Source organism: Hippocampus comes, unplaced genomic scaffold (genome assembly GCF_001891065.2).
Source record: "Hippocampus comes isolate QL1 unplaced genomic scaffold, H_comes_QL1_v1.1 scaffold62, whole genome shotgun sequence".
Classification (NCBI taxonomy): Eukaryota; Metazoa; Chordata; class Actinopteri; order Syngnathiformes; family Syngnathidae; genus Hippocampus; species Hippocampus comes.
The window spans coordinates 2,016,100-2,035,043 of record NW_017806062.1 but is presented as its reverse complement, the minus strand read 5'-3'; the positions used below and the strand labels follow the sequence as shown (position 1 = coordinate 2,035,043).

Sequence of the window (18,944 nt, the reverse complement as noted above, 5' to 3'; positions counted from 1 at the left end):
AAGGGGCTGATCTGTGTCCTCAACATGTCCTTCCACAAAGCCGTCTACGTGCGGACCACTTTGGACTGCTGGGCCAGCCACTTTGATCTCCTGACCGAGTACATCCCCGAATCCGGCAACGCTCACACGGACCGCTTCTCCTTTAAGCTCACCTTAGTGCCACCCTTCCGAGAGCAGGGGTCCCGAGTTGACTTTTGTCTGCGTTACGAGACGCCCGTGGGAACCTTCTGGGCCAACAATAACCACCGGAACTACGTCCTCTTCTGCCACCAAAGAGCAAAGGAGCCGAGGGAGAAGCCCCAGATGCAAACTGCGCAGAAGAAAAGCTGCCTCAAAACTCTGAGGTACAACGGGGCACTCTAACAGCGCACCGCAAAACAAGAGTGTGGATGTGTTGTCTGCGTACATTGATGCATTGTTGAAGAGGAAGTGAATTGGTCTGCTTGACACTACGTCGCTGGCATAGATAGACGTATAGAGATACAAAGTGACTCGAATGCGGTGCGAAATCTGGGCGTGTTGACACGAACACAAAGCTAATCTAGCGTCTGAATGGAAACAGCCAGAAGCAGTTGATACGTCGCGTCTGCCGTCCGATGGCCGAGCGTTTCATTGTTACATCATTATACGTTGTTGGCATAGATAAATGAACGACCTATTGTTTGGAGTCAATATTTTTGGACGAAGTGAAATCGGACAATCTCACGGCACACCCGAGGATTTCTCTTGCCGCAGTCTTTGGGAATCACCGATGTGTGCCTGTCAGAGCGTTGACCGACTCAGCTACCACCAAAAGTGCTTCCTAAACTTCTGTGAACAATAGTTTGACGGGTGACTCCCAAATTGCGTCTAAACTCGGTTTGTGTTTAAGTTGTAGAGCTGACAGTCAAAATGACACTTCAGAAACACCATCCCAAGAAATCCTGTCAGCAGGTACACCCTTGATATTTTCTTTCATCTATTAATCAATATATTTACGGAGAAAAAAAATGTACACACCAAGCCTTTTTCTTCTCTACAGACAGCGCACCAAATGGAGAAAAAGTTGACCATGAGCAAGTGGCCCAAGTGCCGCATCAGTCAGAAGAAGACGGGAACAATTTACAGGTACACTGATGACTACAACTTACCAATTAGGCGGAACACAGTAGCTCGTTTTGCACCACATTTACCTTTTTTTTTTCTTTCCTGGATTAAATTTTGGGCTACCAAGCATTAATGAAGCCTAAGTATCACTTGTTCCGACTTGTTCGCCCCCCCTCCCCCCAAAAAAAACAAAAAACCTCACGAATGGTACTTGTGGCCGCCTCGCTATATGATGTTGGCGTTGTTGGAATTCATACCAAGCATTAATGAAGCCTAAGTATCACTTGTTCTGACTTGTTCGCCCCCCTCCCCCCAAAAAAAAAACAAAAAAAATCACAAATGGTACTTGTGGCCTCCTCGCTATATGATGTTGGCGTTGTTGGAATTCGGTGGGCTAGAATTTTGCTGTGTTCCACACATTACGTGGATGGGAACCTAAACTTTCACACGTGCTACAGATATATTTGCGGGTTTTAAGAGGGACACACACACACACACATACAAGTTGCGATTCATAATTCTTCCTCTTGGCTAGAATTTTGCTGTGTTCCACACATTACGTGGAGGATGGCAACCTAAGCTTTCACACGTGCTACAGATACATTTGCGGGTTTTAAGAGGGACGCACACACACACACACACACTCAAGTTGCGATTTATAATTCTTCCTCTCGTTGATGGACAGGCTGAGAATAGGTGGAACTGCAGCCGAAGAAATCAGCGAAAGGCGGCCCGGATGGCTCGCGTGAGGGACTACTTTTCCGGAACAGACGGCGTACTCAATGATAAAAGCGATGCAACGTGTCCAGAGGACGAAGGCAAAGATGAAATCCCGGTGGAGGATCAGGAAAATGTGCAGTGTTGGTGTGAAGAGGAAACGAAATTCGAAGATTCTCGCGATATTGTGGAAAAAACTTTCAGGGAAATGCCAAATCAACAAGATGAGACACAGGCAGAGCTACTCGAGGATGCCAGTTTGACTTTATTCTTCCAAGGCGAGGCGAGCGCAGACATGTCAAACGATGAGCCTCCACCCACTGAACGTCGCCGCCCTTTTGTCTCCGAGGCAGAAGAGACGAATGAAAGCTGCCCAAATCAAAGCAACGGCTTTACTTTTGAAACGGCGGCGACTCCTCCGTACCATCAGATGCTTGGCACGGAGGAAACGGATTGGGCATGTCCACAACAGACTGAGGGTGAAGATCATCCAACTAGCCGCAAAGTTGAAGAAAATGTTATCGGGAAGAAAAATCACCAGGCCGATCTGAAGCCTGCAAACTCGTCAGAGTCCATGATGAAATCCACAGACCGTGAACAGGAGCAAGTGATGGAGAACTCGACTCAAGGTTGCTTTGATGCCAATCCGGGAAGAAAAATCACCAGGCCGATCTGAAGCCTGCAAACTCATCAGAGTCGTCAGAGTCCATGATGAAATCCGCAGACCGTGAACAGGAGCAAGTGATGGAGAACTCGACTCAAGGTTGCTTTGATGCCAATCGGAATGTTCCTCTCCCGGAAAACGGCACGTGGAACGGCGCCGAGGACGCTTTTGAATTGAAACTATCGGCTCAAAGAAACGTCAACATAACCCCATTTCACAAAGATGTCAATTTACCATCGGGGGTCTCGCGTGCAATTCAGGTATGCGCATGTCTGCCAATGGCAGGAACTGTTGGGATGAAACTAAAGTGTGCCAATTTTGTCCCCTTTTCAGAATCCGGTTAGCGACAACGTGGATCAGCACGTTAGTTTGGGGCGCGCCGACTGGTCCGAGACGGAAGAGTCTGCGGCGCAATCGGTGGAAAATACGCCGAGCCGTGAAGCAATGTTGGAAGATGTGATCGAGAACGCAACGAAACAGCGCCTTGACGACGCCGCTAGGAATGGTACCAAAGCAAGCATAAGCCTGATGGAGAGGAACACCGAAATGGCTCCACCCTCAGGGGGCTCACAAACCATTCAGGTACCGACCGACATGTCCGCCGATATCTGAATCTTTTGGCCGGTCCTCGAGACCCCCTATCCAGCCTCTTTCAAGAAGTCCCGCTCCTCCAACACACCTGATTCAAATGATCCGCAAGCTCTACAGAAGCCCGATCGCGATCCTGACCCTTCGAATTCAGGTGTGTGGGAGGAGCGGGACATCGAAAACCGTCTGGATCGGGGCCCTTGAGGACCGGACTTTGGCACCCTTGCTTTAGCTGAAACCAAAAATGATGTCCCGCTTTTGTCGCCTTTTCAGAGTCAGTCCGAGCCTGTTAGCGACGGTTTCGTGTCTGCAGACTGGTCAGATGCAGAAGATGCTGATACGAAATCAGACAATAGGCAGGATTATGAACATCTTCAGGAAAATGTGATCCAGAACTCAATCGAAGAGTGCGTCGACACCAATTTGAACGTTCCTGAAGACACTTTGCATCGGGCTGATTGTGCTCTTGGTAGCACATTTTCGGATCAAACAAACATCAACAAGAGTGACTCAGAACCCGTTAGCGACGGCGTAGACGACAAGGCCATCATAGATCACGCTGATGGCTCTTATCTACAATCTTCTGTGGTAACATCAACAAGCATTTCACCTTCAGAATCTTTAACCCACACCGAAGTTTTCGGCAAAGCAGTCACCGACGAACCAGAGACGCTCGACTCCGCTACCGCAAGAACACCTCTGAATTTTCTTGAACCTCAGGGGGGACTGCGTTGCACCGGAGGTGACGGGAGACACGGTTTCCGAGATGATGAAGCATTGACGTGCAAAGATGACTCACAAGGTGTCTCATTTTTAGAAGATGAGGCAAACCGTTCGCAAACGGTCAATCCGGATCCTTTTGGCGCAGCAGAGACGGACGAGGCTCAAAGGTGGGAGGCCAAGGTGGAGGAAGAGGAAGTGAAGGTATTCCAGGAGGAGAGCGAGGAGATCCAGCACTGTCCACCAATGGAGAAACCAGATGACCTCGAAGAAGAACTTGAGATCGCAACTCCGAGGGCAGCAGAGCCCAACGATGTCGAGAATGAACACGCCAAGATGATTTTTGACATTGGTGAAGATGTCGGAGAAACTGAAGAGCACGTCGCGGAGATGCCGAAAGGTAAACTAGAGGTTGAGATGTGGCAGGAGGAGGTCAGAGATGAAGATGGGGTGGATGCAGAGTTGGTAGATAAAACGCCAGCTGTAGATCCAGGAAACGAGCAGAAAATCCCGGCTGATGATGTGGAAGGCAAAGATGATGATGTCACCAGGTCGGAATTCGATCGAAACAAGCTGACGGACTCTTCCCCGAGTCGTCTGTGCGAGGCCGACGCAGCCGTCGAAGAACCCACCGCACAAAATCCAGATGGCAAGACCGCGACTCGCGATGAGAGTGAGGATGGGCTGTGCGTCTTTGCCGAGCAACCCGAGGGCGACAGCGCCTCGGCCGAGTCCGACTCCGATGACGAGGTGGAGCTCTACATGCACTGCCTGCGTGCGGTCCAAACCAAAGACCAGGGCGCCGAGGCGAGTTTTGGCCTGAGCAAGAGGCCTTCTCTGAGCACAAGCAAACCGCTCTCCTCACCCATGCCGTCCATCAGCGAGTCCGCGGATGAGGAACACGTCGGCTGTCAGCAGGTCGGCCGCGAAGACGCGCAAACAGAAAAAGCAGCTCGGTCGCGGCCGAGTGAACCGGAAAGCGCCGGCGCGAACGTGGCAAGGCGAGAGACCTGTTCCTATCGCTCTGTCTCCAAAATTTTGCTCTATGTCACCTTGTTAGCCGTGTTTGCAGTCACCGCTTATTATTACGACTTTCTTGCGTGTTTTGGCCTCTACCTGATTTCTGTGGTCTGGCTCTTGTGTCAAGGAGAGAAACGGCCCATGAAAGACAACTCGATAGGATAAATTCCGTTAAGGAAAAAGAATAAAAAGATCAAAACCAGCATCGACCAGCGTGGTTTTGTTGTGATTATTTACATCTTGGTCTTGCTGGTGACAGCAGCGGCAAAGCAAAACTAAAAGAGTCGAACAGTGGAATCTTCAATCACTGGGCAACCAGCTCTATGAACAGAGCCATCGCGGCCCGGCTGGGGCCCTGCCCCCCAGTTGTTGATAGTCGGTGACCAGTTCGTCTTGCTGGTTTCACCAGCTTACATGGTCGAAGCGGTGGCTCAGTGGGTGGGGCGGGTTGCCCAGTGACCAAAGGTTCGGGTGGTTGAATCTTGACTGGGTTTGTTGTGATTTTGTCGCTGGTTTTGCTAGCCACACTAGCAAGACCAGCATCCTGCTGTTGCGCTGTGAGTGGCTGGTGACACAAGCAGGACCAGCACCAAAACAAAACCATACTATTGTCTGCAGTTTTTTTGTTTGTTTGTTTGTGTTGTGGTTGTATTTGAAATTCCAATGCAACATTCACATCTTTTTCTTGCTATATTGGATTTTTTTTTTTTTAATGCCACAGTATATTGTCAAAATGAAGTCTTTTACTCATGTCCAAGCAGGAATCGTTTTCGAATGATTTCCTTAAGCAAGATACTTGATGTATCATTTCAGACAGTTAGCTTTTAATTGTAACGACCATATTTTCTAAAATTAGCAACATTTGCGTGCCTCAATCGCTGGCTTGTGTGCTTTGTCCACTTGAATAAATAAAACGCCACACCTACATTAATGCCTTATTAGGAAAAAAAATGTGTACAAATATACCCCTAACAGATGCTTCCGGCTCCACTATGAGGAAATAAGAGTTTCAGATGACAGTCTAAGATGACTAAACCTTTAAACCCTTACAGCCATTTGTTTTCTGTACACTTCAGAGTATAAAATGATCAAATGCAAATGAAAACTCAATTGTGCTGCGTGAAGGATGCATGTATGTTCAGATGTGCGGTACAGAGTGTTTGGAAAGTCACTGAAGTTGAATTTTTATGACATTTTAATTAAATGGAAATTCACGTCAACATCCTGTGAGGTGGAGTCAATTCATATTCATCTGTTGGTGAATTGTAAATAGAATTTTATGTGTTGAGTATATGTGTGTGTGTGTGTGTGTGTGTGTGTGTGTGAAATTATGTACGTATTAGTGTGTGTGTATGTACATAAGTGTATATAGAATCATCAACAATTGCTTAAGAAATTGATCATTCTTTTTGACAATCGATTGATCGTTTAACCTTTTTGAATTTCAAATGATCTAAATCCTCAGAATTTCAGCTCAGCAATATAGACTCTTAATTTCAGTAGTCCATCAACAGATTTGCACTTTGGAAAAAGGTCAACATTTTGCCTGTTGTCTGACATGATATGGACTAAACTAGGTTACAAAATGATACAACTTTGTTTGCATTTTAGTGTGTCCACTGACAGAGAAACGTTTGAAACTTAGAAATTGAAAACGTATCATAGGGTTGAACACTTAATACCCGCGAAGACTGATAAGCTTTAAAGGGTTTGATAAGATTTATGGTTGTGTTTGTGTGTCTTATAAAGTGCCATATAAAGTTTTAGTAGGGCACAGCAGCGTTAGAAGAGTTTAAAATACCATTTAGACGTTCACCATCATATTTTTGTTCAAGCAGTACAAAGAATCGATGAAGGGGGAAAAGGTATTCTTGCGTTTTAGGGCAGGGAGTTAAAATTTACGAGGTCTCTTGAATGCAACAACAGAGAAGCTATGGTTTCCTGGCTTGTGATTGGACGTCGCGCTGTCACTTCTGAGCGCATGTGTGCCTCAACCAGCCAATCGGCTTGCTTGTTCTTGGCACGTGTGCCACCGGCTCGCCGGTGCAAAGCAGCTGTATTGAGGCTGGGGGGGAGAGGAAGAGGAAGAAGCCAGCCACCACCAGCAGCCGAGCTCACCGGACCGGTGCGATGGACCTTCGTGACGACGTTGACACGGGGGAGACCGAGAGACACGGCGCTCTCTTCTACTTGCCCATTCCAGACGCGTCCCCGGTTAAGAACGAACAAGAAAAGCTATCGGGGGTGGTGAAAAACGTCCACAGAAAGCTCCGCAGGAAATACCGAGAAGGTGAGGCCCTCTCGTCTGCTTTTGGCGAACCGAACGCTAGTTCCCCCCAAAACGACGCATTCTTTCTCTTTCTCTTAACTTTTATGGGGTTGTTTTGTCGTGTTATCCTGTTTTGATATTTTAACCACGCACACGTTGGCTGTCGTCTATACGGTGGGCTGCGGGTCACCGATGGAGGCCGCCCCGAAAGCACTGACGAATAAATGAAACGCACAACAGGGGAACGTTTGTGCTGAAGCGTAACTTGACGCTGAAAGAAGAACCGTCAAGACCGCAACAGGTTACATAGAGTCCGGTCAGTCGGCCTCCTCTTGGGGACTCGTAGCATGCAGACATGCATGCATGCCTGCATGCGCGAGCGTGACTAAATAATCATTTTTAAAATGCAACGGCAGGAACGTGTTGACAGGGCATTCATTCAACTAGACGAAATGTTAAACGTGAACCAGCGCTCGACTAAACATTAGCTCACAAGTTAGACCGGGCAGACACCCGTCGAGGAAATTTGAAATGTGGACTCGGTCTAAATAAAACCACGCGAACTGGATTTTTCAGCATAGGATACCATGGAAGCCACAGTTCGATCATAACGATTGTCGCTTATTTTACGAATAGAAATCTGTCCCAGAAGTGAGATGTCCCCTGCTAAAAGGTATCAAGAGTGGGTCACAAGTAGATAATTCATCTGAAATGTTTTCATTTTATTTTACTTCCAGATTTTTCTTTTTTTTTTTTCGGGAATATTTCCTTTGCTCCAGAGTTGTTTTTTTTATGCTTACCAGTTTATTTCTGATCTTGCTTTGCTGAATCATCCATTATGCCTTCCTACCGTTCCAGTTTCCCCCCTCGGCGTTTTTTTTTCCAGCCTGGCCTCCTTTGCCTCTTTCTCTGCTTCCTTCTTTTCTGTATCCTTCTTTCCTTTACTGTAAACTACTTGTCTTTCTTCTTTCCTTCATGTCAACTTACCTCCCTTCTTTCCACCACCTCAGACTTACTTTTTTTTTTTTTTTTTTGCCGCCAACCTTATTTTCTGCCTTAAACTGTTTTATCAGTCAGGTTATGGTTTGCGTTGCATCACACTGAGAGTGCCAGTCCGGACAAGAGCGTGCACCGAAATGGGAAGTCTGGAGAGAGGGTGAAAAAAACATTGATGCAACACGTCGGCCGTTTCTGGCAACTGTCATGCGTTGCCTTTTTAAATAATGACAGAATGTATTTGGAGCTGCTGAATGAGCTCAGCATCTGAAAAGTTTTTTTTAGGAGTGTCATAGAAGAGCCATTATGCACCTAAAAAAACAAAATGTCAACTCATACTTGGGCGCATTCACACTAGGCCGTTGAATTAGTCCTTGTCAGTTGTATCTGATAAGCGAGTTGCACCGTCCAAGATAAACACAGATTATCAGGAGTCCGTGGAATGAACGGGAAGAGTTGGTCATGAGAGGTCTCTATGGGAAGTCATATGGCCCCACATTTGCAGAAGAGTGCGCCGATTGAGAAAGATGGCTGAGAAATGTTATATTGCTTGTTTTGGAGGCGCTCGCTAAACCATCCGATTGGCTAACAAGCAAAGTGTGATCCGCTTGAATGACCTCCAGCTGAGGCCGGCTATGCTGCTGCCGCTGCCCCTTTCGCTGCTCTTTACAACCACCATGTTGGAATCCTTCTCTGATAATGTGCTCCTGTGGCCTTTGTACGCTTTCTTCCAAATAAGTGCCAGCCTCCAATTTTCTAGAATTGTTCCTTCCCCTAAATTTCCGTTAATTCCCATGGACGGCTTCCGACTTTGAAAATGGGCCCGAATTTTGCAACCCGATTCCCTCGCCGCCGATCTTGTTTTCTGATGCCCCTCCGCCATCTCTTTTCTTTCCTCCACAGTGGGCGACTTCGACAAAATCTGGCGCGAGCACTGCGAGGATGAGCAAACGCTGAGCGAGTACGCCGTCGCCATGAAGAACCTCGCCGACAACCATTGGGCCGTCAACTGCGAAAAGGAAGGACGCATCGATTGGTGTCACAGGTGAGACTTCCTTTTGAGACTGATTGGGGGGGGGCGCACCCCAGGTCACTTTACTTGGCCCACAGAGGTTTGGAAATAATGCCTGTCGCGCCAAATAAGCCACAGACGTAATTTGTTGGTTAATGCAAATGGAGTTGTTGTTCGAAGCTTCATTGAGACCGCGCGCGCGTGTGTGCAGTGTTTGCCAGGAGTATTTCCGGGATGGCGGCATGAAAAGAATGTTGGAGAAGGATGAGAAAAGTGCCTCTTTCTCCGCCGGTCTGACTGAAGCGTCTGCGAGTGGGCGGCCATCTTCTTCGATCCAACGGTAAGACGAGTTTTGACTTTCTCAACAGACGTGTTTGTTACAGTCGGACAGTTCACTTGCCTCTTTGCGTTTCGACATTCAAGAATTCCTTGCTTCATGTTTTCTGTGGAATGTATCCTTAGATCGTCGCTGAAAAACTCAAGTTTTTATTTGTGTGTTTTTGTGCTCTTTCTGGTATGCCGTAAAATGCCACATATGGAGCTGATCGGACAACACAAACATTTTGAAAGAGAACCTATTCTGTGTTGCAGTCCAGGTGCTCACATGGGGAAAATCCGCCTCCTGGACGTGGGAAGCTGCTTTAACCCTTTCAAGAAGTTTGACGAGTTCCTCACCGTCGGTATCGACATCGTGCCTGCGGTCGAGGTGAGAGCATGCTGGTATTGTTGTTGTTTTTTTTCTTCCCGTGTGTTGTGGAAAAGTTGATGCATGTCAGCGGAAGCATCAAAACACGTTCCACTTGTGGTTTTTCCGGCTGCCTCCTGAGAGGTGACGCGGCCGAGGATGAAAATCCGAAAATGACAACCGGACTGACGTTGTGTTCCTTCAGAGCGTGTACAAGTGCGATTTCCTCAACCTTCAGCTGCAGCGGCCCCTCCAGCTGACGGGCGACGCCGTGGAGGCTTTCCTGCGCCACCTGCACAACCCCATCGACGCCCTGCCGGGGCAGCTCTTCCACGTGGTGGTCTTCTCCCTGCTCCTCTCCTACTTCCCGTCGCCCTACCAGCGCTGGATCTGCTGCAAGAAAGCCCACGAGCTGCTGGACCTGCACGGCCTGCTGCTCATCATCACGCCCGACTCCTCGCACCAGAACCGCCACGCCCTCATGATGCGCAGCTGGCGCGTGGCGGTGGAGTCGCTGGGCTTCAAGCGCTACAAGTACGTCAAGTACTCCCACATGCACCTCATGGCCTTCCGCAAGGTGTCGCTGGCCACCACCAGCGACCTGGTGTCGCGCAACTACCCCGAGATGCTCTACATCCCTCAGGACTTCCACCCCAGCGAGGAGGACGAGGGCGGCGAGGCGCAGGCCCGCTCCGACTTTGAGGACGACCAGCTGGCTTGGGCCTTCGCCGAGCTGCCCGACACCTGCGACTCGGATTCCGGGGAGAGCCAGAGCGGCTCGGTGCCTGGCTTCCAGGAGCTGGAGGACCCCATCCTGCTCCAGACCTAGACCGGCGCCGCCCCCGGCCCGGCTCTTCTCCCTTCTCTCTCCGTTCTACTGCTGCGCTGCCAAACGTAAACCTGCTGCATTCTCCTCGCCCTCCCTCTCCTCCAGACGACTTGCACAGTGTGAAAGAGAAGACGTTTACACACTATTTTTCTCAGAACACTCTCGCTCGACGTATATTTTGATAGATCGACAGACTTTTTCTAAGAGTTGGAAAGTGAGCGCCCCTCATCTATCAACGCTTCCTGCTTTTTGACGTCCAGCATATCATCTCCCGCTGTGTCTGCATGCTGATGAAGAGCGTGTGTGCTAACAAGACCCCCCCCACACACACACACACCACCCGCCCCTTAAAAAAAGATAACTTGAGCGGCGTGATGGTTGGTGATTGCATTGAAGAGACTGAACAAGTGGGCTCGCTTGAAAATGTTAAGCGCACTCTTTTCAAAGACATTGATGTTGTCCAATGTTGCATTTAAAAAAAAAAATCCTTCACAATTTATGCATCCTTAACAACAATGTGGTATTTGTAGCATTTTAGGATCATCTAACTGGAGTATTCTACTAATGTGACTTAAGTGTATCACAAGGTACTAATGTTTCAAAGTTGTCATTTTTTTTGGGTGGGGGAAACCCCTTTATTGCTTATCCTTGTCTTAATAGTTGTTTTCAAGCAGACAAACGATACAAATATGTCGCTGCCAAACAGACTTGGTGGAAACAGTAACTTTTCCATATGACGCGTCCTGGTCTGAAAACCATGGGTGAGCAACCGACGACCCCCTGAGAGCGTTTCATCCGGCCAGCCACGTGATTTCAAAAACAAAATCGAGGCACAATTAATGCACAAGTGATGGATCAAATGTCAACACAAAAGGTTGCCCACCCCTGGCGCGTAAAACATTGGATGTACTGAAGACTGAAAATTCACCAGAACTGAAAATGTTTGCACTAGTTGGCCCTCTGCAACAAGCGTATGGTGATTTTTTTTTTTTTTTTTTTTTTTTTTTTTTTTTTTTTAAATCAAAGCAATAGATGCTGCTGAGGTTTTTAAGCTACCAGCTGAGAGTGGCCTTTGTTGGGTTTGCGCGTGTGAATGACGGCGTACTGGCACTTTATCTCACTGATCCCAAAGGGCGTTGCAAATTGACCTATTTTCTTACGATGACCAGCAAGACGAGAAAGCGGCACGTCCGGAGGTGCCTTTAGAGAACCCCCCTTGCCCCCCCAAACCACTCCACCCTCCCTTACAGATGTCACAGTTCAACAGCACACAAAGGTTATTCTTGTCGTATAATTCATGTTCATATCGCTTTTGTTTCAATAGAGCATCACTCGCAGTCAGTGGTATTGTTATGGAGTGGTGCAGTAGTCTTCCAGTGTTTCCCTGAGACTCATTTGCATGGTTTATCGTCATCATCAAACATTTAACGGTTCAGAACAACGTGTGCTCCTTGTATGGTTGTGTCTTTTATAAATGAATGTCAGTGGAAGGTGTCTCGTGTTTTTTTTTTAATGGTGTACTGGAGTGCATTATTTAAAATTCACATTTATGGAGGTGACATGACTAAACCAATACACTTAATTTCAAAAGTACTACTGTACTATTGCTGCTAGAAATTAAATATACCCATTTTTAATCTAAACTATACTGATAAAACATTTTAGAAGACCCCAATTCTTCCAGTTATTTTAACATTCATGCAGTTCCGTGTCTAATAGTATTTAGAAGTGAAAGTATAGAATACTGCTGTGGGCTTTTTTTAGAATTCGTAAATTTTTCCCAACTCCGTTGCAGAAGTTTTCATCATTGTATGTGCGTTCACTCTTCGGTCCAGTTCTTCCCAAACTAGGGTCGACGAGGTACTGCCTTTTTGCATATCAAATGTACATTTTTCCCAGTATGAGGGAAGCTTTACCATTTTTTTAACCTCTGCCATTCACCACCTCACGTTTTTACGACTCAAGCTATTCATTGGACTTTACCTGTCATTCAATGTCAAACAAAACCACTGCTTTAGTGTGTTCTAAAACGTTTAACCAACCGCACGTGTCAAATTGTACGCAAAACTCCCAAACAGCTAATCAAGAATACCGGCTGTGAATAGATATGTTACCATGGTTATTTTCGCATACTTTGGGCCATCTGTACATAATTGCATTAATATTTTCACACTTAATTGTCAAAGGCGGTTCGGGTGATTTTTTTTCTCGAGACCTTTTCGATGCTTCGCGGCTGCCGTAGCCGACGCTCAGTCATCAATCATGGCGTTTTGAAAACTTTCGACGCTCCGAAAGTTCCTCAACTGAAATGTTCTTCACTAACTGGCAGCAGGTCCCACTCTTTTTACAAGTCTTCCTATCCAATAACTCCGCGGATATCCACATCGGGACGAAAAATGCCACTCTCGTAACTTACAGGCGATCGTTGTTCTGCGCGCTAGCGTCGACCGGCTCAAGATGCTAACTTGAAGTAGGCTAGCCACTTTTGCCAAGTTAGCAACGAAGCTAAGCCTTGGTTATCTCTCGACGTCAATGTCCCCAATGTAGAGCCGACGCCGTCTTGAAACATCGGCGTGTCTGTTTTCGGCGTGTCTGTAGTCCGTTGCGGCTTCGAATGGCGCGTTTTCTACGGTACTGCGTCAGCCACTGCTTGCAAGCGGCAATGACCCGACTTGAAGGTGCACACGGGGAAGGGAGCGTGTGGTCGTCGGTCCGCTGCCTGGGCTACATGTCCGGCCTCAACCTGCTGGTGGCGCTGTGCCTGGGCCTCTTCGTCCGCTGGGAGGAGATGGCTGAGTCCACGCTGCTGGTCATCATCATCTTGGCTTTGCTCGTCCTGGCGCTGGCCGGCGTGTTGTACTGCTACTTGGGCACGGAGCGGCTCAGCCTCAGCCTCCTTTATCTTTGGTTCGGCTTCCTTCTGGGTCTTCTGTGCTTCGTCAACAGCCCTGAGCTGGAGGGCAACGTCAAGGAGCAGGTCGCCAACGGTCTGCTGCTGTCCAGCGTGTCCCTGAGGACTCTGTGGGCGCTGCTGGAGAGGATGCTGGGCTACTCGAGACACCGGCCCACCTTCGTCACCTCGGCCGAACGGCTTCTGCTGACGGGTTTCGCCGCCGCCAGCACGGTGCTGCTCCTCCCCAAAGCCCTGAGCGTCACGGTGCTGGCCGGCGCCCTCTGCGCCGTCACGGTGGCCCTCAGGATGAAAGCGGTGCTGGCGCTGACCAACCTGGCGTGCTTCGTTGCCATCGGCGTGGACTTCTTCCTCAAAAGCCTTCAAGTCCGAACCAACCCGTACGCCCTGGGCTGCTTCTTCGGCCTGCTGGTTTGCGACCCGCTGCTCGACACCTACTTCAGCGGCCTTTCCGTGACCGAGCGCTGGCAGCCTTTCCTTTCCCGAAGGGGCCTGTGGCGGCGCCTCACCCTGCTCCCCCTGCTGCTTCTGGAGGTGACCTTCCTCGTTCTGTCGGCGCAGGTGCTCGGTCGCTTGGACCGCTGGTACCTGACCATCCCGGCGTTCGCGGCCTGCGCACTCTTCTGGGCCATCTGCCACTTGGTGTTCTTCATCAGCCTGTGGGGCTTTCACAGCAAGCTCAGCGACTGCCAGAGGGTTTGCCTGAGCCAGGGTTGTGGGGCCAGCCGGTTGGATAAGATCATGGCGTCCAAGGGAATGAGACACTTTTGCCTCATCTCCGAGCGCCTGCTGCGTTTCACGCTGGTGTCCACCATCGCCGTTGCCGCTTTGTCCTGGCAGGTAAGTGGCACCGCTGAACGGCGCCGCCTCATGGCGAGGCGGGCGGCGACCTTTCCGCATCCACTCGAGTCGCACGTCGGATTCCATTGTCCTGTTTGAAGTTGTTCATCTGGCTGAGCCGCGTCTCCGTTACATGCAGGCGTCCAGCAGCATCTTCTTGAGCACCTTCTTGCTGGTTCTCCCCCTGGAATCCGTCTTCCACGGTCTGTTCCACGAGCTGGGCAGTAGCCTGGGAGGAACGTGTGTGGGCTACGCCGTGGTCATCCCCACAAACTACTGCAGGTACATTTCGTCGTGAAGCAAGTATTGCATTGTCCAAAACTTTTTCACCACCTAAAAATGACTTAGCTCACCGAGCACTACCTTTTCAACATTGACCTGTAAAAGCTGACACAATATGGATGTGACCATACTTGAACGCAAATGTACATTCAGACCGAGCACAGCTATCCCATGCAAAGATTACCGTATTGGCCCGAATATAAGACGGCCCTGATTATAAGACAACGCCCTCTTTTTCAAGACTCAAGTTTGAAAAAAGAGTTTTTGAACACCAAATTAAATTTTATAAAGAAATTAATTACAGTACATCTGAAACAAATGATTATAACAATGTATTTGAGAGAAAAAGCATGTTATTTTGCCTCATTCAAATCTAAAGTGCAATCACATTCGTAAGTGAATGGCTTCTGGTTTTTGAAATGTAAATTACATCATAACTTCTCCTCAGCTGCCGGTTAACCTGGCCGATCTTCAACCCACTTTTCTCCAGATTGTCACTACGTTTCTCCATTTTCTGTTGTCTCTTCTATTATTTTCTTCTCTTTTCCTTCTTACCGCTATTTTTTATTTTTCTTCTTTGTCTTACCGCTATTTTTATTTTTATTCTTATTCTTCGTGACAGGGGTTCACTTTGGCCTGGGGAGTCAAGTTCAGCATTCGCTTCATTGATATCTGGCGCCATCTAGCGTCGTGAATGGGTATAATGTCTAGACCCCGAATATAAGACGACCCCCACTTTTTCAGTCTTATTTCATTGCAAAAAACACCGTCTTATATTCAGGCCAATACAGTATTAACCTCAGCAAAGGCTGACTAATACGACTGCGGCTTGACGATCTTCCGCCCGCGTTTGCGTATTTGTATCCCGTCGCAGTCCCGACGGGCAGCCCGTCCTGCTGCCCCCCGACCAGGTGCAGCAGCTCAACCTGCGCTCCACGGCCATGCTGAGCAACATCCAGCGCTTCTTGGCCCAGCACCTCATCGAGACGTTCGGCTGCGACTACTCCACCGGCGGCGTCACGCTGGAGGCGCTGCAGGCCAAGCTCAAGTCCTTCATGGAGCTGCGCACGGCCGACGGGCCGCGCCACGACACCTACGTGCTCTTCTACAGCGGCCACACGCATCGCACCGGCGAGTGGGCGCTGGCAGGTCGGTCACTCTTCTCATGGTGTCTCAGGTCGGGGTGATCGAAGCTCAGTTGTGCTTTTTGCCCTTCGAAGGGGGAGACACGCTCGGTCTGGATCAGCTGTTGGACTGGTGGCGGGAGAAGAACGGCGCCTTCCGCTCCCGACTCATCCTGGTGCTGGACTGCGACCACTCGTTGCCCACGGTGAAGGCGGCGCGGCAGGTGGAGGGCGTCCACGTGGCGGTGCAGGCCGCGACCTCGCCGCGGCCCGCCGAGCAGCAACGGGGCGATTTCCTTTCGCACTGGGTGGCCTACAATTGCGACGGGGACGGCGGCCTCCCGTGGTCGCGGCGGGGCGGGGCGCCGGCGGCCGTCTACGGCGTGTCGCGCCGCTGGAGCGACTACACGTTGCACCTGCCCACCGGCAGTGACCTCACCGACCACTGGAGGGCATACTTCCCGCGCGTCACCTACCCGGTGGTCCGCTTGGCGCTGTGGTGCGGCGGCCTCAGCTTGCTGTGGCCCTGCGGCGCCTGCCTCAGGTGCCTCAAGAGGGTCAAACTCAACTGGTTTCCTCCCGCTGTTCTCGACACCGGACATGGTTTCAAACTGGTCCGAGCTTAGGTGGGGAAAATTGCTCGCAGCCATTTTGTGACGCCCGGCAGCTCCTTTTTCTTCTTCCCAACCAGCAGCCATTTTGTTACTGACCCCAAAATATAACTGTGCTGCGTTGAAATGTTTTTTTTTTTTTTCCATGCCGCTTATCCTCATTCACATCCCGGGTGAGTTGAAGCCTATCATAGATGACTTTGGGTGAGCGACAGGATGCACCGATACAGCGTCCTGATACCGCTCGTACTTTTGATAGTCCAAAATTCCAACTACCAATTGACAAAAAAAAAAAAAATGCATCAAGTCAAGTCTGATTTATGTATTTTGTTTCCTTAAGAATTAGTGACTGATATCAGCAGCCGACACGAGTACCCGATACCTTCAAATAATTACTGATACGTGTTATCGGGACCTGCCCATCTGTAATTATGTACAGATGCAGCTTTCATTGAAATCACTGACCAAAATTTGTGTACAAAGATCTTTCTTTGACATGCAATTGATAATACGCCAAAGTTATACAGGGACAACCACCGCCGAGGTTTTTTTTTTTTTTTTTTTTTTTTTTTTTTTTTTTTTTTTTGTCTTAAATATCAGTTGCTGGTATCAGAAGCCTCCAGGAGTACCCAATACCTTAAAATAAGTCCCGTCATGGTAACCCGATGTTACCTAAATGGCATGAAGTACATACGGCCTTCATGTAAATGTGTACATGCAATTGGCGACCAGTTGTGGGTGTCATCCGAGATAGGCTCCAACTTTGTGACCTGAATGAGGTTAAAAAAAAAAAAAAGATGAATGCGAGATTGTGAGAGTCGGAGCGTTGATACTAGTTTGCACTTGTTTTTTACAGTTTGTTTGTTTGTTTGTTTTGTTTTCCATAACAGTGTTGAAAAAATGTATGAGACCAGAAGACACCATCCAGCATCATGAAGCGCTTGAACTTTACCGTATTTCATGGAGCATTAGGCGCACCGTATTATTAGGTAAATACCAATGAATGGGTCCATTAAAAAAAAAAAAAAAAACGTACATAGACGCACTGTCGATTTTTGTGAAAATGAAAGAATGTCGAGTGCGCCTTATGGTCTGAAAAATACACTAATTTGTCATCGTATTCAACAAATAATAGTGTGCTCTTCTATTTATTTTTCAGTGTCATGAAAATTAATCATGACAGGTGTACATTAAAAATGTCATTTCGGTCAAATGTCTAAACGTTTACAGAAACGCTCATCAATTAGAAATGCTATGCAGTGTCAAGCGGACGTTGTTTGCTGGTCTCATACATCTGTTAAGCACTGTCGTTTTGATCGCCATTGTAAATTACAAATTTCCTTCGTGCCTTTTTTGCTCACTGTGATGACACCAAAGTGCTTTTTCGACACAGCCAAGACCTCAGTCAGCCTTTTTGAAGCAACTTTTTATTTTTGGAAGACTTTTGATATTCGATGTTCCCACTTGTCTATGTCGAGTCAGTGATCTTCATGTGAAGAATTTCACATTGGTTAAAGTGGAATTTAAAATTGAAACTAGACAGTCCCTTCACATGGAAACGTGTTTATTTTTTCTGCTATTATTCACATGTCCGAATGTTTTTACAAGAACTTCGTGAATAAACATTTTAAAATAGCCTGGTATTGTGTGAAAGCTTGAAGGCCTTCACACGGTCTGCCGCTTTTTTTTTAATTTTTTTTATTCAGCCCACTTTTTTTGTCACGCATCTCATACCGCATCATCCGATTCACATCATTCCACTTTCAACATCGTATAAAAATGTATGCCATGGCTCATTAGATTCACTTTTTTCAAGTAGGGTTTCTATTTATGGTTAAGGTTTAAAAGTAGGGTTTTAGTGTAGGGTTACTGTTTCACATTAGGGTTGGGGATTCAAAGTAGCGTTTTAAAAGGGTTCGATTTCAAGCTTGGGATGGCATATAGTAGGGCGTTTTTAGACAGAAAAACGACCATGTATAGTAAGGCGTTTTTAGCTGAAAAAATCAACTATGTATAGTAAGGCTTTTTTCGACGAAAAAATCGACCATGTATAGTAAAGCGTTTGTAGCAGAAAAAAACGACCATGTATAGTAAGGCGTTTTTGCCGAAAAAAACGACCATGTATAGCAAAGCATTTTTATCGGAAAAAAACAACCATGTATAGTAATGCATTTTTCGACGAAAAAAATGACCAAGTGTACTCTACATGGTCGTTTTTTTTCGGCTAAAAAGGCCTGACTATACATGGTCGTTCTTTTCCGCTAAAAACGCCTTCCTACACATGGTCATTTTTTTCCGCTAAAAACGCCTTACTCTACATGGTCGTTTTTTTCAGCTCAAAACACCTTACTATACGTGGTCGTTTTTTTTCGTCTTATAACGCTTTACTATACATGGTCGTTTTTTTCCTCGAAAAAACGCCTTACTATACATGGTCTTTTTTTTCGTCTAAAAACGCCTTACTATACATGGTTGTTTTTTTCAGGTTAAAACGCCTTACTATACATGGTCGTTTTGTTCAGCTAAAAACGCCTAGCTATACATGGTCGTTTTTTTCGGGTTAAAACGCCTTACTATACATGGTCGTTTT

General features: G+C 47.7%; 3 protein-coding genes across 6 annotated transcripts; all 3 read left to right on the top strand.

Moving 5' to 3' along the window:
* Nucleotides 1-6: 6 nt before the first annotated feature.
* On the top strand, nt 7-6,015 carry LOC109529826 (uncharacterized). 2 transcript variants are annotated; one of them, XM_019893302.1, is made up of 7 exons: nt 7-344; nt 878-933; nt 1,022-1,107; nt 1,772-2,432; nt 2,567-2,727; nt 2,801-3,049; nt 3,329-6,015. In XM_019893302.1, exons 1-7 carry the CDS (start codon nt 25-27, stop codon nt 4,958-4,960), a joined length of 3,165 nt encoding a protein of 1,054 aa, XP_019748861.1. In that variant the 5' UTR covers nt 7-24; the 3' UTR covers nt 4,961-6,015. The 2 variants fall into 2 exon arrangements, with proteins under 2 accessions (XP_019748861.1, XP_019748860.1); XM_019893301.1 differs by having other exon boundaries at nt 872-933.
* Nucleotides 6,016-6,840: 825 nt separating this feature from the next.
* samtor (S-adenosylmethionine sensor upstream of mTORC1) lies at nt 6,841-11,988 on the top strand. 3 transcript variants are annotated; one of them, XM_019893325.1, is made up of 6 exons: nt 6,841-7,085; nt 8,964-9,105; nt 9,284-9,412; nt 9,664-9,778; nt 9,996-10,291; nt 10,401-11,988. In XM_019893325.1, exons 1-6 carry the CDS (start codon nt 6,926-6,928, stop codon nt 10,837-10,839), a joined length of 1,281 nt encoding a protein of 426 aa, XP_019748884.1. In that variant the 5' UTR covers nt 6,841-6,925; the 3' UTR covers nt 10,840-11,988. The 3 variants fall into 3 exon arrangements, with proteins under 3 accessions (XP_019748884.1, XP_019748883.1, XP_019748885.1); XM_019893324.1 differs by having other exon boundaries at nt 6,842-7,085; nt 9,963-10,291; XM_019893326.1 differs by having other exon boundaries at nt 6,842-7,085; nt 9,963-10,698.
* An 819-nt stretch (nt 11,989-12,807) lies between these two features.
* LOC109529830 (transmembrane protein 168-like) lies at nt 12,808-16,652 on the top strand. Its single transcript, XM_019893312.1, has 4 exons — nt 12,808-14,337; nt 14,477-14,619; nt 15,494-15,768; nt 15,840-16,652. The coding sequence occupies exons 1-4, from the start codon at nt 13,201-13,203 to the stop codon at nt 16,367-16,369; spliced, it is 2,085 nt and encodes a 694-aa protein (XP_019748871.1). The 5' UTR covers nt 12,808-13,200; the 3' UTR covers nt 16,370-16,652.
* Nucleotides 16,653-18,944: the final 2,292 nt, after the last annotated feature.